General features: G+C 41.4%; 1 protein-coding gene across 1 annotated transcript in view; it reads left to right on the top strand.

Annotated features, from left to right (window-relative positions):
* Positions 1–22,135, top strand: part of LOC128640316 (alpha-2-macroglobulin-like protein 1) — a gene marked incomplete in the record, with an annotated part of 543,542 nt that extends 521,407 nt beyond the window's left edge. The window contains 5 exon segments of the mRNA XM_053692806.1: positions 17,194–17,284; positions 18,422–18,490; positions 21,276–21,378; positions 21,649–21,689; positions 21,766–22,135. Of these exon segments, the coding sequence (XP_053548781.1) occupies positions 17,194–17,284; positions 18,422–18,490; positions 21,276–21,378; positions 21,649–21,689; positions 21,766–21,774 (313 nt within the window).
* Between the last annotated feature and the right edge of the window lie 1,371 nt (positions 22,136–23,506).

The following is a 23,506-nucleotide window of genomic DNA, read 5'->3' as shown; positions in this document are numbered from 1 at the left end:
GGCTTTTTACCAACTTTATTTATACCCTGTCACTAAACACTGCCACTATATTAAAATGTTTAACCCATATCCCGCTGCTCCCGGACACCGTCGCAACCTAAATAAAGTTATTAACCCCTATCCCGCAGCTCCCGAACCCCGCTGCAACCTAAATAAAGCTATTAACCCCTATCCCGCCACTCCCAGACCCCGCCACTCCCAGACCCCGCCACAACCTAAATAAAGTTATTAACCCCTATCCTGCCACTCCCAGACCCCGCCACAACCTAAATAAAGTTATTAACCCCTATCCTGCCACTCCCGGACCCTGCCACCACTAAATAAATGTATTAACCCCTAAACCTCTGGCCTTCCACATCACTACCACTAACGAAACCTATTAACCCCTAAACCCCCAGCCCCCCACATCGCCATAAACTAAATTAAGCTATTAACCCCTAAACCTAACAAGCCGCTAACTTTAAATTAAAATTACAACATCCCTAATATAAATTAAAACTTACCTGTAGAGTTAAAATAAACTATTTTTAAACTATTAATTAACTTACCCTAACTATTATACTACAATTAAATTAAACTACCAATTAAATTAACTAAATTAAATATTAAAAACCCTAACCCTACTCAAATTATTTAAATCTACTATTAAACATTATTAAAAATTACTAAATTACCAAAAAAAATAAACGCTAAGTTACAAAAAATAAAAAACACTAAATTACAAAAAAACAAACCACATTATCAAAAATAAAAAAAAATTACACCTAATCTAATAGCCCTAACAAAATAAAAAAAGACCCCCAAAATAAAAAAAAAACCTAGCCTACAATAAACTACCAATGGCCCTTAAAAGGGCCTTTCTCTTGTTAAGTGTATCCAGTCCACGGATCATCCATTACTTATGGAATATATTCTCCTTCCCAACAGGAAGCTGCAAGAGTCCACCCACAGCAAAGCTGCTATATAGCTCCTCCCCTAACTGCCATATTCAGTCATTCTCTTGCAAGCCTCAACATAGATAGGAGGTCGTGAGAGTCTGTGGTGCTTTCTACTTAGTTTATTCTTCAATCAAAAGTTTGTTATTTTTAAATGGCACCGGAGTGTGCTGTTTATCTCAGGCAGTATTTGGAAGAAGAATCTGCCTGCGTTTTTCTATGATCTTAGCAGACGTAACTAAGATCCATTTGCTGTTCTCACACATTCTGAGGAGTGAGGTACTTCAGAGGGGGAATGGCGTGCAGGTTTTCCTGCAGATAAGGTATGTGCAGTAAAATATTTTTCTAGGAATGGAATTGACTAAGAAATTACTGCTGATACCGAAGTAATGTAAGTAAAGCCTTAAATGCAGCGATAGCGACTGGTATCAGGCTTATTAATAGAGATACATACTCTTGTAAAAATGTGTTTTAAAACGTTTGCTGGCATGTTTAATCGTTTTTTAACATATGTTTGGTGATAAAACTTATTGGGGCCTAAGTTTTTTCCACATGGCTGGCTTAAATTTTGCATAGAAACAGTTAACTGAAGCTTCCCACTGTTGGCTGTGGCAGTTTGTTGTGTCTGTTTTTAAAAACATCTATGTCATTTTTTTTTTTTTATTTTTTTTTTATCTGTTTTTTGCATTAAGGGGTTAATCATCCATTTGCAAGTGGGTGCAATGCTCTGTTACCTTATTACATGTACTGTAAAAATTTCGTTTGTTTTACTGCCTTTTTTTCACTGTTTTTCAAATTTTGACAAAATTTGTTTCTCTTAAAGGCACAGTAACGTTTTATATATTTGCTTGTTAACTTGATTTAAAGTGTTTTCCAAGCTTACTAGTCTCATTATTAGTCTGTTCTAACATGTCTGACATAGAGGAAGCTCTGTGTTCATTATGTTTTAAAGCCATGGTGGAACCCCATCTTAGAATGTGTACCAGATGTACTGATTTCATGTTAAACAATAAAGATCATTTTTTGTCTTTAAAAACATTATCACCAGAGGATTCTGTCGTGGGGGTAGTTATGCCGACTAACTCTCCCCACGTGTCAGACCTTTTGACTCCCGCTTTAGGGACTCACGCTCAAATGGCGCCAAGTACATCAAGGGCACCCATAGCGTTTCTTTTACCAGGGGATTCTGTCGAGGGGAAAGTTATGCCGACTAACTCTCCCCATGTGTCAGACCCTTCGACTCCCGCTTCAGGGACTCACGCTCAAATGGCGCCAAGTACATCAAGGGCGCCCATAGCGTTTATTTTACAAGACATGGCAAAGGTGGTGAATAATATTCTGGCAGCAGTATTAGTCAGACTACCTGAAATTAAAGGAAAGCAGTTAGCTCTGGGGGTAGATACAGAGCATACAGACGCTTTAAGAACCATGTATGATACTACCTCACAATATGCTTAGTCTGTGGGTGATTTTTTTTTGACTCAGGGAAGATGATTTAACCTGATTCTGATATTTCTACATTTAAAATTTATGCTTGAGAACCTCCACTTGTTGCTCAGGGAGGCTTTGGCTGCTCTGAATGAATGTGTACAATCGCAGGGCCAGAGAAATTGTGTAGACTGGATAAATAATATGCAGTGCCGGTGTGTACTGATGTTTTTCCAATACCTAAAGAGGTTTACTAAAAATTTTTTAATAAGGAATGGGATAGACCAGGTGTGCCGTTCTCTTCCCCTCCTATTTTTTAGAAGAATGTTTTCTAATAGTTACCACCACACGGGACTTCTGGCAGACAGTTCCTAAGGTGGAGAGAAGAGTTTCTACTCTAGCTAAGCGTACCACTACCTCTGACGAGGACAGTTGTGCTTTTTAGATCCAATGGATAAAAAATGTTTATTCAACAGGGTTTTATCCTGCAGCCCCTTGCATACATTGCTTCTGTCACTGCTGCTGCGGCGTTCTGGGTTGAGTCTCTTGATGAGGCTTTACAGTTAAGCGACTCCATTGGATGAATATATTTGACAAGCTTATGCTAGCCAATTCCTTTGTTTTCTGATGCCTTGTTCATTTGACTAGACTAACGGCTAAGAATTCTGTTTTTTACTATACTGGCGCGCAGAGCGCTATGGCTTATATCATGGTCAGCTGTCGTGACTTTAATAAATAAGCTACTTAACTTCCCTTCAAGGGGCAGACCCTATTCGGGCCTGGTTTGAAGGAGATTATTGCTTATATCACTGGAGGAAAAGGTCATGCCCTTCCTCAGGATAGGTCTAAATCAAGGGCAAAAAAAAAAAAAAAAAGTCTAATTTTCGTACCTTTTAAAAACTTCAGGGCAGGTGTGGCATCCTCTTCCTCTAAGGCAAAACAAGAGGGAATTTTTGCTCAGTCCAAGGCGGTCTGGAGACAATCGGACCTGGAACAAAGATAAGCAGGCCAAGGAGCCTGCTGCTGCCTCTAAGGCAGCATGAAGGAACGGACCCCTATCCGGTAACGGATCCTATAGGGGGCAGACTTTCATTCTTTGCCCAGGCGTGGGCAAGAGATGCCCAGGATCCCTAGGCATTGGAATTTATATCCCAGAGATATCTTCTGGATTTCAAAGATTCCCCCCCCAAAAAAGGGGAGATTTCGCCTTTCACAATTATCTGCAAACCAGATAAAGAAAGAGGCATTCTTACATTGTGTACGAGATCCATCCAGTTCCAAGAGAGGAACAGGGACAGAGTTTTTACTCAAATCTGTTTGTGGTTCCCAAGGAGAGGGAACCTTCAGACCTATTTTGGATCTAAAGATCTTAAACAAATTCCTCAGAATTCCGTCATTTAAGATGGAAACTTCGTACCATCTTAACTATGATCCAGGAGAGTCAATAGAGGACTACAATGGATTTGAAGGATGCTTATCCTCACATTGTGATGCATAAAGATCACCATCGTTTTTCAGGTTTGCCTTTCTAGACAGGCATTACCAGTTTGTAGCTCTTTCCTTTGGGATATCTACAGCCCCAAGAATCTTTATGGAGGTTCTGGGGTCGCTTTGGCGGTCCTTAGACCGCGGGGCATAGAAGTGGCCCCTTATTTAGACGACATCCTGATACAGGCGTCAAACATCCAAATTGCCCAGTCTCATACGGACGTAGTACTGGCATTTCTGAGATCACATGGGTGGAAAGTGAACAAGGAAAGAGTTCTCTATCCCCAATCTCAAGGGTTTCCCTCCTAGGGACTCTGATAGATTCTGTAGAAATGAAAATTTACCTGACGGAGTCCAGGTTGTCAAAGTTTCTAAATTTCTGCCGTGTTTTTTTTTTCATCCCATCCGCGCCCTTCGGTGGCTCAGTACATGAATGAAATCGGCTTAATGGTAGCGGCAAGGGACATAGTACCGTTTGCACGTCTACATTTCAGACCGCTGCAACTATGCATGCTCAGTCAGAGGAACGGGGATTACACAGATTTGTCCCCCTGTTAAACCTGGACCAAGAGACCAGAGATTCTCTTCTCTGGTGACTATGTCGGGTCCATCTGTCCAAGGGTATGACCTTCCGCAGGTCAGATGGGACAATTGTTACAATAGATGCCAGCCTTTTAGGTTGGGATGCAGTCTGGAACTCCCTGAAGGCTCAGGGATAGTGGACTTAGGAGGAGACCCTCCTTCTAATAAATATTCTGGAACTGGGAGTGATATTCCATGCTCTTCAGACTTGGCCTCAGTTAGCAACTCTGAGGTACATCATACTCAGTCGGACAATATACACGACTGTGGCTTACATCAGCCATCAAGGGGGAACAGAAGTTCCCTAGCGATGTTAGAAGTCTTACAATAATTCACTGGACAGAGACTCACTCTTGTCTATCAGCTATCCATATCCCAGGTGTTGAGAACTGGGAGGTGGATTTTCTAAGTCGTCAGACTTTTCTTCCGGGGGAGTGGGATTTCCTCCGGAGGTCAAGACCAAGCAGGAGAGAGCTTTGGTGTTTTTGACAGCGCCTGCGTAGCCACGCAGGACCTGGTATGCAGATCTGGTGGACATGTCATCCTTTCCATCACGGTCTCTGCTTCTGAGACAGGTCCCTCTACCTCAGGGCCCTTTCAACCATCTAAATAGAATCAATCTGAGATGGACTGCCTGGAGACTGAATGCTTGATGTTATCAAAGCATGGCTTCTCCGAGTCAGTCATTGATACCTTAATACAGACATGAAAGCTTGTCTCTAGGAAAATTGAACATAGATATGGTGTAAATATCTGATTGTTATGAATCCAAGGGTTACTCATGGAGTAAAGTCTGGATTCCCAGGATATTATCTTTTCTCCAAGATGTTTTTGAGAAAAGGGTTGTCAGCTAATTCCTTAAAAGGGGACAGATTTTTACTCTGTCTATTTTTTTGCACAAGCGTCTGGCAGGTATTCTAGACGTTCAGGCATTTGGTCAGGCTTTGGTTAGATCCAAGCCTGTGTTTAAAACTGTTGCTCCGCCATGGAGCTTAAACCTGATTCTTAAGGTTCTTCAAGAAGTTCCGTTTGAACCTTTTTTGTTCCATAGATATCAATCTTTATCTTGGAAAGTTCCTTTTGGGTAGCTAATTCCTCGACTTGTAGAGTCTCCAAGTTATCTGTGTTACAATGTGATTCTCCTTATCTGGTCCTTCGTACGGATAAGGTAGTCCTGCGTACCAACCTGGGTTTTTTCCTAAGGTGGTATCTAACAAGTACATCACTCAAGAGATAGTTGTTCCATGCTTGTATCCTAATCCTTCCTCAAAGAAGGAACGTCTATTACACAATATTGGACGTGGTTTGTGCTTTAAAGTTTTACTTACAAGCTACTACAGTTTTCATCAAACGTTCACCTTGTTTGTTGTCTATTCTGGACAGAGGAGAGGTCAAAAGACTTCAGCAGCCTCTCTGTCTTTTTGGTTAAAAAGCATAATTCATTTAGCTTATGAGACTGCTGGACAGCAGCCTCCTGAAGGGATTACAGCTCATTCTACTAGAGCTGTGGTTTTCACTTGGGCCTTTTTTAAATGTGGCTTCTGTTGAACAGATTTACAAGACGGAGTCTTGGTCTGCGCTTCATACTTTTCAAATTTAACAAATTTGATACCTTGCTTCTTCGGAGGCTATTTTTGGGAGAAAGGGTTTTTTACAGGCAGTGGTAACTTCCGTTTAAGTACCTGCCTTGTCCCTCCCATCATCCGTGTACTTTAGCTTTGGTATTGGTATTCCATAAGTAATGGATGATCCGTGGACTGGATACACTTAACAAGAGAAAACATAATTTATGCTTACCTGATAAATTTATTTCTCTTGTAGTGTATCCAGTCCACGGCCCGCCCTGTCACTTTAAGGCAGGTAATTTTTTCATTTGAACTACAGTCACCACTGCACCCTATGGTTTTTCCTTTCTCTGCATGTTTTCGGTCGAATGACTGAATATGGCAGTTAGGGGAGGAGCTATATAGCAGCTTTGCTGTGGGTGGACTCTTGCAGCTTCCTGTTGGGAAGGAGAATATATTCCATAAGTAATGGATGATCCGTGGACTGGATACACTACAAGAGAAATAAATTTATCAGGTAAGCATAAATTATGTTTTTGTGGGGCATTGCCCCAAAGAAATCAGCTCTTTTACATGTAACAAAAAATACAAACACCCCCAACAGTAAAACCCACCACCCAACCAACCAACCCCTTCATATAAAAAAACAATCTAAAATAACCTTTGCTCCCCATTGCCCTGAAAATGGCATTTGTATGGGCATTGCCCTTAAAAGGGCATTTAGCTCTTTTACTGCCCAGACCCTAATCTAAAAATAAAACCCACCCAAAAAAACCTTAAATAAACCTAACACTAACCCCCGACGATCCACTTACAGTTATTGAAGTCCAGCTTAAAGGAGCCATACAGCCGGCAAGAAGTCTTCATCCAGACGGCATCTTCCATATTCATCCAGCCGGCTAAGTCCTCATCCAGGCGGCAAGAAGTCTTCATCCATCTTGGATGACGTCACTTGCATTGAAGTTCCAGTTTACCGTGGGCGACCATATGAAGAGGAGCTCCGAGCCGGATGTCTTCAGGATGGACCCGCTCCACGCCAGATGGATGAAGATAGAAGATGCTGTCTGGATGAAGACTTCTTGCCACCTGGATGAGGACTTCGCCAGCTGGATGAAGATGGAAGAGGCCGCCCGGATGAAAACTTCTTGCCGGCTGGATGGAAGCTTCAAGCGGGACTTCAATAACTGTAAGTGGATCGTCGGGGGTTAGTGTTAGGTTTATTTAAGGTTTTTTTGGGTGGGTTTTATTTTTAGATTAGGGTCTGGGCAGTAAAAGAGCCTGTCAGGAATTGCAATACAACCTTATATGCCTTGAAGTTCACATCTATCAATTCCACCTTTTATCTGAGGCCAATCCCCCTAACCTATTTAACCTGGCTTCTGAGGTTGCTTAGTAATTGAGTTTTCTACCTGAGCAGTACTCTTGTAACTGAGCCTGAGTTCGTTTACCTAAACTTGAGGATTTATCATTCTAACTACCTGGATTTGCCTTATACTCTGATTACCACTGAACAGCCTTAATTCTTTGCCTGGAGTCATACGCTCCTCAAACTCCTACCTACCTTTGTCCTACCACAACTTACCAAGGAGTGAATACTATTCCCATAATAGGACGACTCTGTCCCTACCACTCTAATTCTCCTTCAGCGATAACACACCGGAGCCGAGCTGAGTGACGTCAGATGCCGCCCGCTGCTAGTGCAGGCTCTCTGTGAATCACTGCCATCAGCTGTTGTTCCGGGGACGCGCTCTGACCTGCTGCGCGATCACAGCTCCACACTGAATTCAGACTGACACTCTGCTTCGAACAAGCTAACCTAACAGATGCTTGAAACTGTCAGCAGCCGTCCTGTCTCTCTACATTCAGAGCTGATTAACCTCTTATAAGCTGAACGATCATTATACCACTTCAGCTAGTGAGACTCATTATAAAACGGATATAGGGTATCTTCAGCACGCAATATTATTGATGCATATTTAATAACTCCTTGCCCTTGTTTATAAATTATTCAGCAACATTGTATTCTATTCAACATAGTTTGAAGAGTCAACCTTTATTAACTCACTCTGAGCCCCAGTGATTAACATCATCATATGTTAATTTAGTGCTGAGTGAAACGATCTTCAGATCTGCAGTTGTTGGTCCTAGTCCACCATCACAGGATAAAGAACTGTATCCTTACATAATTACTAAGCCCCCAGCACACTCAGTAAAAGAATGTCCTCTTCTGCAGAAAAGTAAGTGTATCATGACTAACACTTCTGTTTCTTTGCAGCGTAACCCTATTTATTGCATCATCTCTCTCTCTTTGCAGTGGGACCGTAGACGCCTAACTTCTGAGGCCATTGTCGACACTGGTGCCCATGGCAACTATATTGATTCGGAAATTGTTAAATTCAATAAAATACCTCTTGAAAGAAAGATCAATCCTGTCTCTATTCGTGTGGTTGATGGCACTTACATTTCTAGTACCATTTCCCTCTACTGGTTATTACCCAGCAGAATCACCACAAATACATTCGTTTCAAAGTTTTATCTTCCCCACTCTTTCCTGTAGTTTTAGGTATCCAGTGGATACGCTTACACGAACCCACTATAATTTGGAAAACATTGAAACTCACGCTAGATTCCCCTTACTGTATGAAAACTTGTTATCACACCACGCATACGTTAGGAGTAACTGAGGAAAATCCTACCATACCTAAGGTGTACACACAATACATAGAAGTATTTAGCAAACAAGAGTCAGAGAACTTGCCCCCTCATCGCAGTTATGACTGCCCTATTGATCTTAAGCCGGGAGCTGTGGTTCCTTATGGTCACCTATACCCTTTAAAGGGCCATTATACACTCATTTTTTCTTTGCATAAATGTTTTGTAGATGATCTATTTATAAAACCCATAAAGTTTTTTTTTTTTTTTAAATGTATAATTTTGCTTATTTTTAACATTGCTCTGATTTTCAGACTCCTAACCAAGCCCCAAAGTTTTATGTGAATACCGTCAGCTACCTTCTCCAGCTTCCTCCTGTTTGTGTAAAGGGTCTTTTCATATGCAAAAGCAGTGCGCTTTCCAACTACCTTTTCAACAGAGCTAAACTGAAAGCTTCCAAGTACATTTTAAACCATTTTATACTGGATTTTTATATCAGTATCTGTGCATCTTATTCTTTATAGTAGTGTCTATTACATACAGTTATATGAAAATGAGTGTATACTTTCCCTTTAAGTCAGCCTGAGCTCGCCCATTTAAAGTCCTATCTAGACGAGAACCTCAGGAAAGGGTTCATTAGACCTTCAGTGTTCCCCGCAGGTGTGGGAATGTTCTTTGTTACGAATAAAGATCAAACATTACGCCAAATAATCCATTATAGAGAGCTTAACAAGGTCACCATTAAAAACAGATACCCACTCCCATTGATTCCTGAGCTCATTGAACGCCTCCATGAAGCCAAAATATTCACCAAGTTGGACCTCAGGGGGGCCTACAACCTCATACGTATAAGGTTAACTGCATTTAGAACAAGATACGGCCTATATGAATACTTAGTTATGCCGTTTGGCTTATGCAATGCCCCAGCTACTTTTCAGCATTACATCAATGATGTGTTTCGGGATCTTCTAGATATCTGTGTGGTGGTCTACTTAGATAACATCTTGATTTATTCTCAAAATTTACAAGACCATATTAAACATGTCAGCTGGGTGCTCTCAAGACTACAAGTCCATCAACTATACGCAAAAGTGGAGAAATGTCTCTTTCACACTCAGATTTCCTTCCTTGGTTATGATATCTCCACTGATGGTATAGAAATGCAACAGGACAAGGTTAAGGCAGTTAAAGATTGGCCTACTCCTCAAACCCGTAAAGATCTACAACGTTTTTTAGGGTTTAGCAACTACTACAGAAAGTTTATCAAAGGATATTCAGCCATTGCTAAACCTTTAACTTCACTAACTGGTAGTACAACAGCTTACCACTGGAATGCGAAGGCTGCTGAAGCATTCGAGTTTCTGAAAACCTCGTTCACCTTGGCTCCTATACTACGGCACCCTAATCCGGATTTCCAATACTTCCTTGAAGTAGGCTCATCGGATTATGCCTTAGGAGCTGTTTTATCCCAGAGAGAGAGTCTGACACATCCTCTTCATCCGATAGCCTTCTATTCCAAGGTGATGACTTCCCCTGAGAGGAATTACCCAATAGGTAAAAAAGAGTTGCTTTCCATTAAAAGATCTTTCGAACACTGGAGGCATCTCTTAGAAGGAACACACTTACCCATTATCGTCTACACCGATCACAAGAATTTAGAATACCTCCAGAGGAATAAAACCCTTTCTGCCAGACAAGTGAGGTGGAGCCTTTATTTTAGTAGATTCCATTTCCAGATTGTTTAAAGACCTGCATTCCAGAATGGTAAGGCTGATGCCCTCTCTCGAAGAGATCCTAAACCAACTTCTAAACTTAATCCTACAGTCATGATTCCTCATGACAAGTTCCTAGGACCTACAGTCAGTTTAGCTTCTAAGTATCAAGAAGCCCTGGATGAAGAGCATAATCTGACTGAAAATTTAACTTAAGGGAAAGATGATCTTTATTACATGTTGGATAAGCTTTACGTCCCCAAAAAATTAAGACATGAAGTGATCAAGGAATATCATAATACACCACTATCTGTACATCCCGGTATCCAAAGAACACAAAATCTCTTGACTAGAGTATACTGGTGGCCACATATGTTCTCTGATATCCATGATTACATACAAAAATGTATTAGATGTACCACCTCAAAATCCGAGAAAAATTCTCCATACGGTTTGTTGATGCCCATACGAGTCCCAGGTAAACCTTGGACCCATCTAGGTCTGGATTTCATAGTTGAACTACCCACCTCTGCTGGGATGAACACCATACTGGTAGTTATAGACCTTTTTATTAAAATGGCTCATTTTATACCGCACCATAAACTTCCAACATCAGCAGAAACAGCCCAGTTGTTTATTGATAACGTTCTAAAGTACCACGGAATTCCAGAGATACTTACTACCGACAGAGGGACACAGTTCACCTCTCGTTTTTGGAAAAACCTGTGTAAAAAACTTCAGATTGATCATCGGTATACCACCGCTTACCACCCTCAGACCAACGGTCAAACTGAACGCCTAAACCAGTGGCTAGAGCAGTATTTAAGATGTTATTGTGCCTACCACCAAAACGATTGGATGAAATATATCTCCACTGCTGAATTCGCGTACAAAAATTTTTTCAACTCTTCCACTAAGATGTCACCATTCTATGCGAATTATGCTTACCATCCTAAGATGACTTTAGCAACAAACAAAGCCTGTCTTAACCCAAATGTTGAGAACCTAGCTGATCGGCTAACAGAGAATTGGCAACTTCTACAAAAGAATTTACAAACCGCCCAGGATTTGCAAAAGAAGTACTACGACCTCAGAAGAAGGACACCTCTTCAATACGCTATTGGTGATTGGGTCTGGTTATCCACAAAAAACTTGAAGCTACAGATACCTAGTAAGAAATTAGCAAGTCTCTTCATTGGACCTTTTCAGATTATACGTGTAATTAACCAAAATGCTGTTACCCTCCAGCTTCCCCCTTCTTTGATGATACATCCTACATTCCACGGCTCTCTACTGAAGCCTGCTAAGACTACGGGCACTCAGATATTACCTTCACAAACCCAAGGTTTAGACCCGATGTATATGAGGTGAATGACATTTTAGACTCAAGGTTATATAAAGGAGAGATACAATACCTTGTACGGTGGAAAGGATTAACCTCGGATGAGGATACTTGGGAACCCTCAAATCATGTAAACGCTCCTAGACTTGTTTCGTGCTTCCATAGAAGGAAACCCCACCGACCTCACTTGCAAGCCGTGGGACGGCTTACTTGAAGGGGGCATCCTGTCAGGAATTGCAATACCACCTTATATTCCTTGAAGTTCACATCTATCAATTCCACCTTTTATCTGAGGCCAATCCCCCTAACCTATTTAACCTGGCTTCTGGCGTCAGCCAGGTGCTTACTAATTGAGTTTTCTACCTGAGCAGTACTCTTGTAACTGAGCCTGAGTTCGTTTACCTAAACTTGAGGATTTATCATTCTAACTACCTGGATTTGCCTTATACTCTGATTACCACTGAACAGCCTTAATTCTTCGCCTGGAGTCATACGCTCCTCAAACTCCTACCTACCATTGTCCTACCACAACTTACCAAGGAGTGAATACTATTCCCATAATAGGACGACTCTGTCCCTACCACACTAATTCTCCTTCAGCGATAACACACCGGAGCCGAGCTGAGTGACGTCAGACGCCGCCCGCTGCTAGTGCAGGCTCTCTGTGAATCACTGCCATCAGCTGTTGTTCCGGGGACGCGCTCTGACCTGCTGCGCGATCACAGCTCCACACTGAATTCAGACTGATGCTCTGCTTCGAACAAGCTAACCTAACAGAAGCTTGAAACTGTCAGCAGCCGTCCTTTCTCTCTCCATTCAGAGCTGATTAACCTCTTATAAGCTGAACGATCATTATACCGTTTCAGCTAGTGAGACTCATTATAAAACGGATATAGGGTATCTTCAGCACACAATATTATTGATGCATATTTAATAACTCCTTGCCCTTGTTTATAAATTATTCAGCAACATTGTATTCTATTCAACATAGTTTGAAGAGTCAACCTTTATTAACTCACTCTGAGCCCCAGTGATTAACATCATCATATGTTAATTTAGTGCTGAGTGAAACAATCTTCAGATCTGCAGTTGTTGGTCCTAGTCCACCATCACAGGATAAAGAACTGTATCCTTACATAGCTAAATGCCCTTTTAAGGGCAATGCCCATACAAATGCCTTTTTCAAGGCAATGGGGAGCTTAGGTTATTTTAGATAGTTTTTTTATTTGGGGGGGTTGGTTGGTTGGGTGGTGGGTTTTACTGTTGGGGGGTGTTTGTATTTTTTTTTTTTACAGGTAAAAGAGATTCTTCAAATTCAAATCAGCCAATAGGATGAGAACTTCTGAAATCCTATTGGCTGTGTAAAACAGTCAATAGGATGAGAGCTACTGAAATCCTATTGGCTGTTTTGAACAACCAAACACCAAGGGAGACCAACAGGGAAACGTCAGGCAGATCGCTGTTAGCAACGCCAATTCTTGCTCTTTTGTGAGGGGCCCATGTGTTTTGTTTGTCTGTCTCCATGTTTTTGTATATATGCATGTTTGTCTGTCTGTCTCCATGTTTTTGTATATATGCATGTTTGTTTGTCTGTCTGTCTCCATGTTTTTGTATATATGCATGTTTGTCTGTCTGTCTCCATGTTTTTGTATATATGCATGTTTGTTTTTACATATTTATGATCACATAAAGTATATTTTTTTGCATTTATCCAAACTGTCCCTGTGAATAATTTTAGATAGTTGGTGTGCTATACCCCTGGTCTTTTGGATGTCGCTTATTTTGGCCCATCCACTTTCCTATATACAATTGTTATATATAAATCCTTTCCAGGCAGCACCTTACTAACATACAGGTAGATTACGAGTTTTGCGTTCATGTTTTAACACTGACATTTTTTTAATTTCAGCGTTAAAACAGCAACGCAGCCATTACGAGTCTTGTCGGTATAGCTGTACAGCAAGCCTTTTAGCCTGCAACGCAACGTCAGTCCCGCACTCAAAAAAATTACGTGTTTTTTCATGGGATTCCCATAGCGCTGCCATTACGAGTTTTACGGTGAGGCTAAAAAACTTGCGTTAAAGCCTATACCGACATGATTCGTTACACCAGTGGTTAAGAGTTTTACGCAACAAAACTGTTACACAAAACTCATAACTAAAATGTTACAAAGTACACTAACACCCATAAACTACCTACTAACCCCTAAACCGAGGCCCTCCCGCATCGCAAATACTATATTAAAGTTATTAACCCCTAATCTGCCGCTCCCGACATTGCCGCCACTAATAAAATGTATTAACCCCTATTCCACCACTTCTATTGATTCGAATCAGCCAATAGGAATGAGAGCTGCTTAAATCCTATTGGCTGATTTGATTTGTTTGTTTTTATTTTTTAGAAAAAGAGCTGATTTCTTTAGGGCAATGCCCTACAAAAGGCCCTTTTAAGGGCCCTTGATAGTTTATTATAGATTAGGGTTCTTTTATTTTGGGGTGTTTTTTTTAAAACAGGGTATTAGAATAGGAATCATTTTTATTGTTTTGGATAATTTTGTTTTTTATTTTTTGTAATTTTTTATTTTTTTATTTTTTGCAATGTTAGGTTTTAGTGTAAGGCAGCTTAGGTTTTACTTTTATTTGACAGGTAAGTTTGTATTTATTTTAACTAGGTAGCTAATAAATAGTTAATAACTATTTACTAACTAGTCTACCTAGTTAAAATAAATTCAAACTTACCTGTGAAATAAAACCTTATAGTTATATTGTAGCTAGCTTAGGTTTTATTTTTATTTCACAGGCAAGTTTGTATTTATTTTAACTAGGTATTATTTAGTTAATAACTGTAACTTTAATTTAGCTCTATTTTAATTATGTTAAAGTTAGGGGGTGTTAGGTTTAGGGTTACAGTTAGGTTTATTGGTTAATATAGTTTAATTTAGGTTGTTGCGATGTGGGGGGCTGGCAGTTTAGGGGTTAATAGGTTTATTTAGTGGTAGTGATGTGGGAGGCCAGAGGTTTAGGGGTTAATAGGTTTATTTAGTGGTAGTGATGTGGGAGGCCAGAGGTTTAGGAGTTAATAGGTTTATTTAGTGGTAGTGATGTGGAAGGCCAGAGGTTTAGGGGTTAATAGGTTTATTTAGTGGCAGCGATGTCGGGGAGCGGTGGAATAAGGGTTAATATCTTTATTATAGTGGGGGCGATGTTGGGGTGCGGGGGGAATAGGGTTAATAACTTTATTATAGTGATATCGGGAGCGGCATATTAGGGGTTAATAGATTTATTTCTGTGGCGGCGATGTCGGGGGCAGCAGATTAGGGGTTAATAACATTATGTAGGTGGCGGCGATGTTGGGGGCAGCATATTAGGGGTGTTTACACTTGGGGCTTATGTCAGGGTGTTAGGTTTAAACGTAACTTTTTTCCCCCATAGACATCAATGGGGCTGCGTTACGGAGCTTTTCATTCCGCGATTGCAGGTGTTAGTTTTTTTTTCTAACACTCTCCCCATTGATGTCTATGCACAAGCACGTCAAAGCAGCGCTTGTATTTTGTGCGGTATGGAGCTCAACGCAACCATATTGCACACACAAGTCGGCTTTTCAAAAACTCGTAATGGCAGCGCTATGGAGAGTGAAATAACGCAACTTTTGTTGTGTTCATTTCGCACCCTCTGTAGCGTAAAACTTGTAATCTAGGTGATAATATCCTGTATAATATTGAAAGGTATTAGTAGATGAGCAAACTCCTTTTTTTTCTTCTTTTTGTCCTGATAATGACCTGGGGCCCCATTACATATGCAGCGCCACCCGCAAAATCCTCCACCGCCGGATTTTATGCGATTTTGGTATTACATATACGGTGTAGCATACGTGCGTATATTTCCCCCTTCGGCCGTATTTTTTTTACCCATAGACTAACATAGAACAGCCGCGCAATTTGGTATCCAATATACAGCGTAAGGACTTACGCAAGCAGATATCAGAAAATCTATTACATTCTCATCTCACCACAAATTGCAGGCGCAGTAACCCTTGCACTGACTAAAAAAGCAATGTAACTCCCTGAAGGCCTAACAAACGCATGCGCAATCACATACATATCAGCCGCAAATCTCAAACCAAACCTCATTTATTATTCCTGCCCCTGCAAGTGTGTCAAACCAATCACAAACAGCACAACCAAACACTCAGCCTATCACACTGTAAAATTCAAATAAAATGTGTGTGGTGTATTTGTATATGTATGTATATATGCAAGATGAGCAATATGTAAAAATATGTGTAAGTGTACAAGCTTAATCAAACTACAATGCGACCTAACTAACTCCTCTGTTTGCGCCTCTCTCTACTCTGACTCTGCAATTTGTGGCGAGATGAGAATGGAGTAGATTTCCTGATATCTGTGCGTGTAAGTCCTTACGCTGTATATTGGACACCAAATTGCGCGGCTGTTCTATGTTAGTCTATGGGTAAAAAAAATGGGTGAAATATGCGCGCGTAACTTGTATGCTACGCCGTATATGTAATACCAAAAGCGCGTAAAATCCGGCGGCGGAGGATTTTGCGGGCGACACTGCATATGTAATGAAGCCCCTGGTGTACTCTGGCGTCTGCACAGGGTTTTCTAGATGTGTTACCAAGAAATGTGCCAAACATTATCATATCAATATACACATTCATTATCTATTCATTTAGCTGTATAATGCTATAGTTATGTCTTAGTAACTAGATTTTATTCACCATGTGATATTGAGATTCATCTGTCATTTAGCTGTAAAATGCTATAGTAATGTCTTAGTAACTAGATTTTATTCACCATGTGATATTGAGATTCATCTGTCATTTAGCTGTATAATGCTATAGTAATGTCTTAGTAACTAGATTTTATTCACCATGTGATATTGAGATTCATCTGTCATTTAGCTGTATAATGCTATAGTAATGTCTTAGTAACTAGATTTTATTCACCATGTGATATTGAGATTCATCTGTCATTTAGAAAGTAGTTTCTCCTCTTCCCACATAGGGAGTCACATTTTCCTCTGGGCTGGAAGAGTTACGTGCTTTGTTCTTCACATACTGGGGATACTTCTCGCTCACATTGCTGCTTTATTTCATTCTAGGAGAATGTACCATGTTACTTATTTACATCTGTGTATAGTGTTAGTTATGTGACTGTCACAGAGGGCAGAAATGTATCAGCCAATCATGGTAAGAACAAACATCCCAAGGAGTTGTATACAGTCGAATCTTCTTGTGTTGAATATTTCTGTCTCTACCCAAAGAAAGTGCTACTTTGAAATGCCGGTCACTTGTCTTTTTAAACCACCACTTTACATCATTTTTAGTGGGCTGTTTTGGTAACAGATTAGTCAGCTGTGCTGATCTAATTCCCTTCTTCACTGTTGTGACATCACATGTTTATGCCCTGTAACTATCCCTGATGCATCGGTATATCATCATGAGCATGTGGGGTCTGTGTGTTTCAGGTACACAGGACCTCGACAGGTAACCAACATGATCCTCATTGAGGCTGATTTACTATCTGGATACAGTCCTGTGGCTGAGGCACTAAATAAGGTGAGTTGGGCATAATACAGAGCATATGCACAACACAGGGCAGTGGTGTGGTATCATGTTCTAATGGGTGTGTGGCACAAAAACTACAGTAGATACCAGGTTGGTGCCATTATAGCACTACAGTAAGTAGTAAGTGGTTGTCATAATAGCATTACAGTAGGTAGAAGGTGGGTGGTACAATAGCACTACAGTAAGTGGTTGGTACAATAGCACTACAGTAGGTAGTAAGGGGTTGGTACAATAGCACTACAGTAGGTAGTAGGTGGTTGGTACAATAGTACTACAGTAAGTAGTAGGAGGTTGGTACAATAACACTACAGTAGGTAGTAGGGGGTTGGTACAATAGCACTACAGTAGGTAGTGGGTGGTTGGTACAATAGTACTACAGTAAGTAGTAGGAGGTTGGTACAATAACACTACAGTAGGTAGTAGGGGGTTGGTACAATAACACTACAGTAAGTAGTAGGGGGTTGGTACAATAACACTACAGTAGGTAGTAGGGGGTTGGTACAATAGTACTACAGTAAGTAGTAGGGGGCTGGTACAATAACACTACAGTAGGTAGTAGGGGGTTGGTACAATAACATTACAGTAAGTAGTAGGGGGTTGGTACAATAACACTACAGTAGGTAGTAGGGGGTTGGTACAATAACACTACAGTAGGTAGTAGGGGGTTGGTACAATAACACTACAGTAGGTAGTAGGGGGTTGGTACAATAACACTACAGTAGGTAGTAGGGGGTTAGTACAATAACACTACAGTAGGTAGTAGGGGGTTGGTACAATAACACTACAGTAGGTAGTAGGGGGTCGATACAATAACACTACAGTAGGTAGTAGGGGGTTGGTACAATAACACTACAGTAGGTAGTAGGGGGTCAGTACAATAACACTACAGTAGGTAGTAGGGGGTTGGTACAATAAAACTACAGTAGGTAGGGAGTGATTAGTACAATAGTACTACAGTAGATGGTGGGTAGTTGAAGCAATAACACTGAATGAGGGCTTGAATCTCTTCAGCATGTAAAGAGTGGCACAATAACAGTTCAGTAGATGGGTGACATGACAGTGAAGGAGAATAGGGGTCGGTGGCATGATTAGGTTAACTCTTCACTGTTTTTATATCTTTGTCCTCAGTTAGAGACTCATAATTTGGTAAAGAAGATTGAAACCAAGGAGGGCAAAGTTGTCATTTATGTATCAGAGGTAAGTGAGGGTGCCATAGGTAAGTGTGGGGGTGACAGTGGTAAGCGTGGATGTTAGTGGGAGAGGGCGTGACCTTTTGTTACTGGGAGGAGAGGGCATGACCTTATGTTACTGGGAGAAGAGGGTGTGTCCTTTGGTTACTGGGAGAGGGCATGACCTTTTGTTACTGGGAGGAGAGGGTGTGACCTTTGGTTACTAAGAGGAGAGGGTGTGACCTTTTGTTACTGGGAGGAGAGCGTGTGTCCTTTGGTTACTGGGAATAGAGGGTGTGACCTTTGGTTACTGGGAGAGGGTGTGTCCTTTCGTAATTGGGAGAGGGTGAGACCTTTCATTACTAGGAGGAGAGGGTGTGACTTTTGGTTACTGGGAGGAGAGGGTGTGACCTTTGGTTACTGGGAGGAGAGGGTGTGTCCTTTTGTTACTGGGAGGAGATGGTGTGACCTTTTTTTACTGGGAGGAGAGGGTGTAACCTTTTGTTACTGGGAAGAGAGGGTGTTACCATTTGTTACTGGGAGGAGAGATGTGACCTTTTGTTATTTGGAAGAGAGGGTGTGACCTTTTGTTACTGGGAGGAGAGGGTGTAACCTTTAGTTACTGGGAGGATAGGGTGTAACCTTTAGTTACTGGGAGGAGAGGGTGTAACCTTTTGTTACTGGGAGTAGAGGGTGTAACCTTTTGTTACTGGGAGGAGAGGGTGTCACCTTATGTTACTGGGAGGAGAGGGTGTGACTTTTGTTATTGGGAAGAGAGGGTGTGACCTTTTGTTACTGGGAGAGGGCGTGACCTTTCATTAATAGGAGGAGAGATGTGCCCTTTTGTTACTGGGAGGAGAGGGTGTCACCTTTTGTTACTGGGGGAGATGGCATGACCTTTTGTTACTGGGAGGAGAGGGTGTGACCTTTTGTTACTGAGAGGAAAGGGATGTGACCTTTCATTACTGTGAGAACAGGGTGTGACCTTTTGTTACTGGGAGGAGAGGGCGTCACTTTTTGTTACTTGGAAGAGAGGGTTTCACCTTTTGTTACTGGGAAGAGAGGGTGTGACCTTTTGTTACTGGGAAGAGAGGGTGTGACCTTTTGTTACTGGGAGGAGAGAGTGTCACCTTTTGTTACTGGGAGGAGAGGGTGTGACCTTTTGTTACTTGCGGGAGATGGCTTGACCTTTTGTTACTGGGAGGAGAGGGCGTGACCTTTGGTTACTGGGAGGAGAGGGTGTGACCTTTTGTTACTGGGAGGAGAGGATATGACCTTTTGTTACTAGGAGGAGAGGGTGTCACCTTTCATTGCTGTGAGAACAGGGTGTGACCTTTTGTTACTGGGAGGAGAGGGTGTCACTTTTTGTTACTTGGAAGAGAAGGTGTCACCTTTTGTTACTGGGAAGAGAGGGTGTGACCTTTTGTTACTGGGAAGAGAGGGTGTGACCTTTTGTTACTGGGAAGAGAGGGTGTGACCTTTTGTTACTGGGAGGAGAGAGTGTCACCTTTTGTTACTGGGAGGAGAGGGTGTCACCTTTTGTTACTTGCGGGAGATGGCTTGACCTTTTGTTACTGGGAGGAGAGGGTGTGACCTTTGGTTACTAGGAGGAGAGGGTGTGACGTTTTGTTACTGCAAGGAGAGGGTGTGACCTTTCATTAGTGAGAGGACAAGGTGTGACCTTTTGTTACTGGGAGGAGAGGATATGACCTTTGTTACTGGGAGGAGAGGGTGCCACTTTTTGTTACTGGGAAGAGAGGGTGTGACCTTTTGTTACTGGGAGGAGAGGATGTGACCTTTTGTTACTGGGAGAAGAGGGTGTCACTTTCTGTTACTGGGAAGAGAGGGTGTCACCTTTTGTTACTGGGAGAAGAGGATGTGACCTTTTGTTACTGGGAGAAGAGGATGTGACCTTTTGTTACTGGGAGGAGAGGATGTGACCTTTTGTTACTGGGAGGAGAGGATGTGACCTTTTGTTACTGGGAGAAGAGGATGTGACCTTTTGTTACTGGGAGAAGAGGATGTGACCTTTTGTTACTGGGAGAAGAGGATGTGACCTTTTGTTACTGGGAGAAAAGGGTGTCACCTTTTGTTACTGGGAGGAGAGGAGGTGACCTTTTGTTACTGGGAGAAGAGGATGTGACCTTTTGTTACTGGGAGGAGAGGATGTGACCTTTTGTTACTGGGAGGAGAGGAGGTGACCTTTTGTTACTGGGAAGAGAGGGTGTGACCTTTTGTTACTGGGAGAAGAGGATGTGACCTTTTGTTACTGGGAGGAGAGGAGGTGACCTTTTGTTACTGGGAGGAGAGGAGGTGACCTTTTGTTACTGGGAGAAGAGGATGTGACCTTTTGTTACTGGGAGAAGAGGGTGTGACCTTTTGTTACTGGGAGAAGAGGATGTGACCTTTTGTTACTGGGAGGAGAGGATGTGACCTTTTGTTACTGGGAGAAGAGGAGGTGACCTTTTGTTATTGGGAGGAGAGGGTGTGACCTTTTGTTACTGGGAGAAGAGGGTGTCACTTTTTGTTACTGGGAAGAGAGGGTGTCACTTTTTGTTACTGGGAAGAGAGGGTGTCACCTTTTGTTACTGGGAGAAGAGGGTGTCACTTTTTCTTATTGGGAATAGAGGGTGTCACCTTTTGTTACTGGGAGAAGAGGGTGTCACTTTTTCTTATTGGGAAGAGAGGGTGTCACCTTTTGTTACTGGGCAATGTCCTATAGAAGCTGAGGATTAGGTTGGTTTTTCTGATCCTTTTAGTTTGTGTTATTCTCATTTGTCTGTTATTGTCTCTTCCTTCCCTATCAAACACAGCTGTTCCATGAAACTCAGCATTTCTCCTTGTTGGCTACACAGAACATCATGGTGGGAAATCTGGAATCGCAGATGGTGACTGTGTATGACTATTATACCCCAGGTACTGACAGACCTTAAATAAACTGCAGTATTAAGAGAGAGAACCTCATAGGGTACCAGAGCTAGAGACGGAGAGAGAGACCTAGACACATTTAGGGTAGGTCTTTAGATGTCCCCACTTGAGTGAGTTAAACCCAGGAGGAAGCATACTGAGCAATACTGTGGTATATAACAGGTGATATAAACAGCAGATAAGGTACCACACAGTAAGACAGGGCACGATATGACACATTACAGCAGACCACAAGATCATTTTGTTTCCTTATTGCAGATGAACAGGCCCATGCAATGTATAACTGGTCACCTAAACACGTAAGTTCATTTCATGGTAATGCAAATGGTCTGGGCTTTCTGATTAGTGCCTCACACATCTTTGTATTCTGCATAGGTGGATTAATCATGGAAGGATGATGCTGATACGCTGGGAATGGGAGAGAACATGCATTTTGTTTCATGGAGATAAACTAAAAAGTGACCTAAAAAATCCAGGAAAGTGAACGAAGATGAGCAGTTGGTAGTACAGGAGAGGGCAGAGGCAAATGTGAAGAGACCAATACTGAGGAATACTGGGGTATTGTGAAAATATAAAGGGGAAATGATGGAGAAACTTCATAAATCTATAAAGGCTATAATCAGGATACTATAGAGCAGTTTGCTGAGAATGATGAAAATATTACGCTCTTGCATTACCCATGCCTGTCACTTCCTTTCCTGGAGAGAAAAAAAGAATCAAATTAATAAAATGTGTGAAGCATCTATGTTTATGTAAAGATTTGTGCTGAATAATAAACTGACAACAACATATGTGTGATCGTATTGGTAGAGAACTTAAATACATTTATTTCTAGAGCACCAGCGCACTTGCACGTGCAATAAACTGCCTAACAACATGTGTGTGATCGTATTGGTAGGTAACTTAAATACATTTATTTCTAGAGCACCAGCGCACTTGCACGTGCAATAAACTGCCTAACAACATGTGTGTGATCGTATTGGTAGAGAACTTAAATACATTTATTTCTAGAGCACAAGCACACTTGCACGTGCAATAAACTGCCTAACAACATATGTGTGTGATCGTATTGGTAGAGAACTTAAATACATTGATTTCTAGAGCACAAGCGCACTTGCACGTGCAATAAACTGCCTAACAACATATGTGTGATCGTATTGGTAGAGAACTTAAATACATTGATTTCTAGAGCACAAGCGCACTTGCACGTGCAATAAACTGCCTAACAACATGTGTGTGATCGTATTGGTAGAGAACTTAAATACATTTATTTCTAGAGCACAAGCGCACTTGCACGTGCAATAAACTGCCTAACAACATGTGTGTGATCGTATTGGTAGGTAACTTAAATACATTTATTTCTAGAGCACCAGCGCACTTGCACGTGCAATAAACTGCCTAACAACATGTGTGTGATCGTATTGGTAGAGAACTTAAATACATTTATTTCTAGAGCACAAGCGCACTTGCACGTGCAATAAACTGACAACAACATGTGTGTGATCGTATTGGTAGAGAACTTAAATACATTTATTTCTAGAGCACAAGCGCACTTGCACGTGCAATAAACTGCCTAACAACATGTGTGTGATCGTATTGGCAGAGAACTTAAATACATTTATTTCTAGAGCACCAGCGCACTTGCACGTGCAATAAACTGCCTAACAACATGTGTGTGATCGTATTGGTAGAGAACTTAAATACATTTATTTCTAGAGCACAAGCGCACTTGCACGTACAATAAACTGCCTAACAACATATGTGTGTGATCTTATTGGTAGAGGACTTAAATACATTTATTTCTAGAGCACAAGCGCACTTGCACGTGCAATAAACTGCCTAACAACATGTGTGTGATCATATTGGTAGAGGGTCTTAAATACATTTATTTCTAGAGCACAAGCGCACTTGCACGTGCAATAAACTGCCTAACAACATGTGTGTGATCGTATTGGTAGGTAACTTAAATACATTTATTTCTAGAGCACAAGCGCACTTGCACGTGCAATAAACTGCCTAACAACATGTGTGTGATCGTATTGGTAGAGGGTCTTAAATACATTTATTTCTAGAGCACAAGCGCACTTGCACGTGCAATAAACTGCCTAACAACATA

This window comes from Bombina bombina, chromosome 9, assembly GCF_027579735.1.
Source record: "Bombina bombina isolate aBomBom1 chromosome 9, aBomBom1.pri, whole genome shotgun sequence".
NCBI lineage: Eukaryota > Metazoa > Chordata > Amphibia > Anura > Bombinatoridae > Bombina > Bombina bombina.
This window is presented reverse-complemented; position numbering and strand designations above follow the sequence as displayed.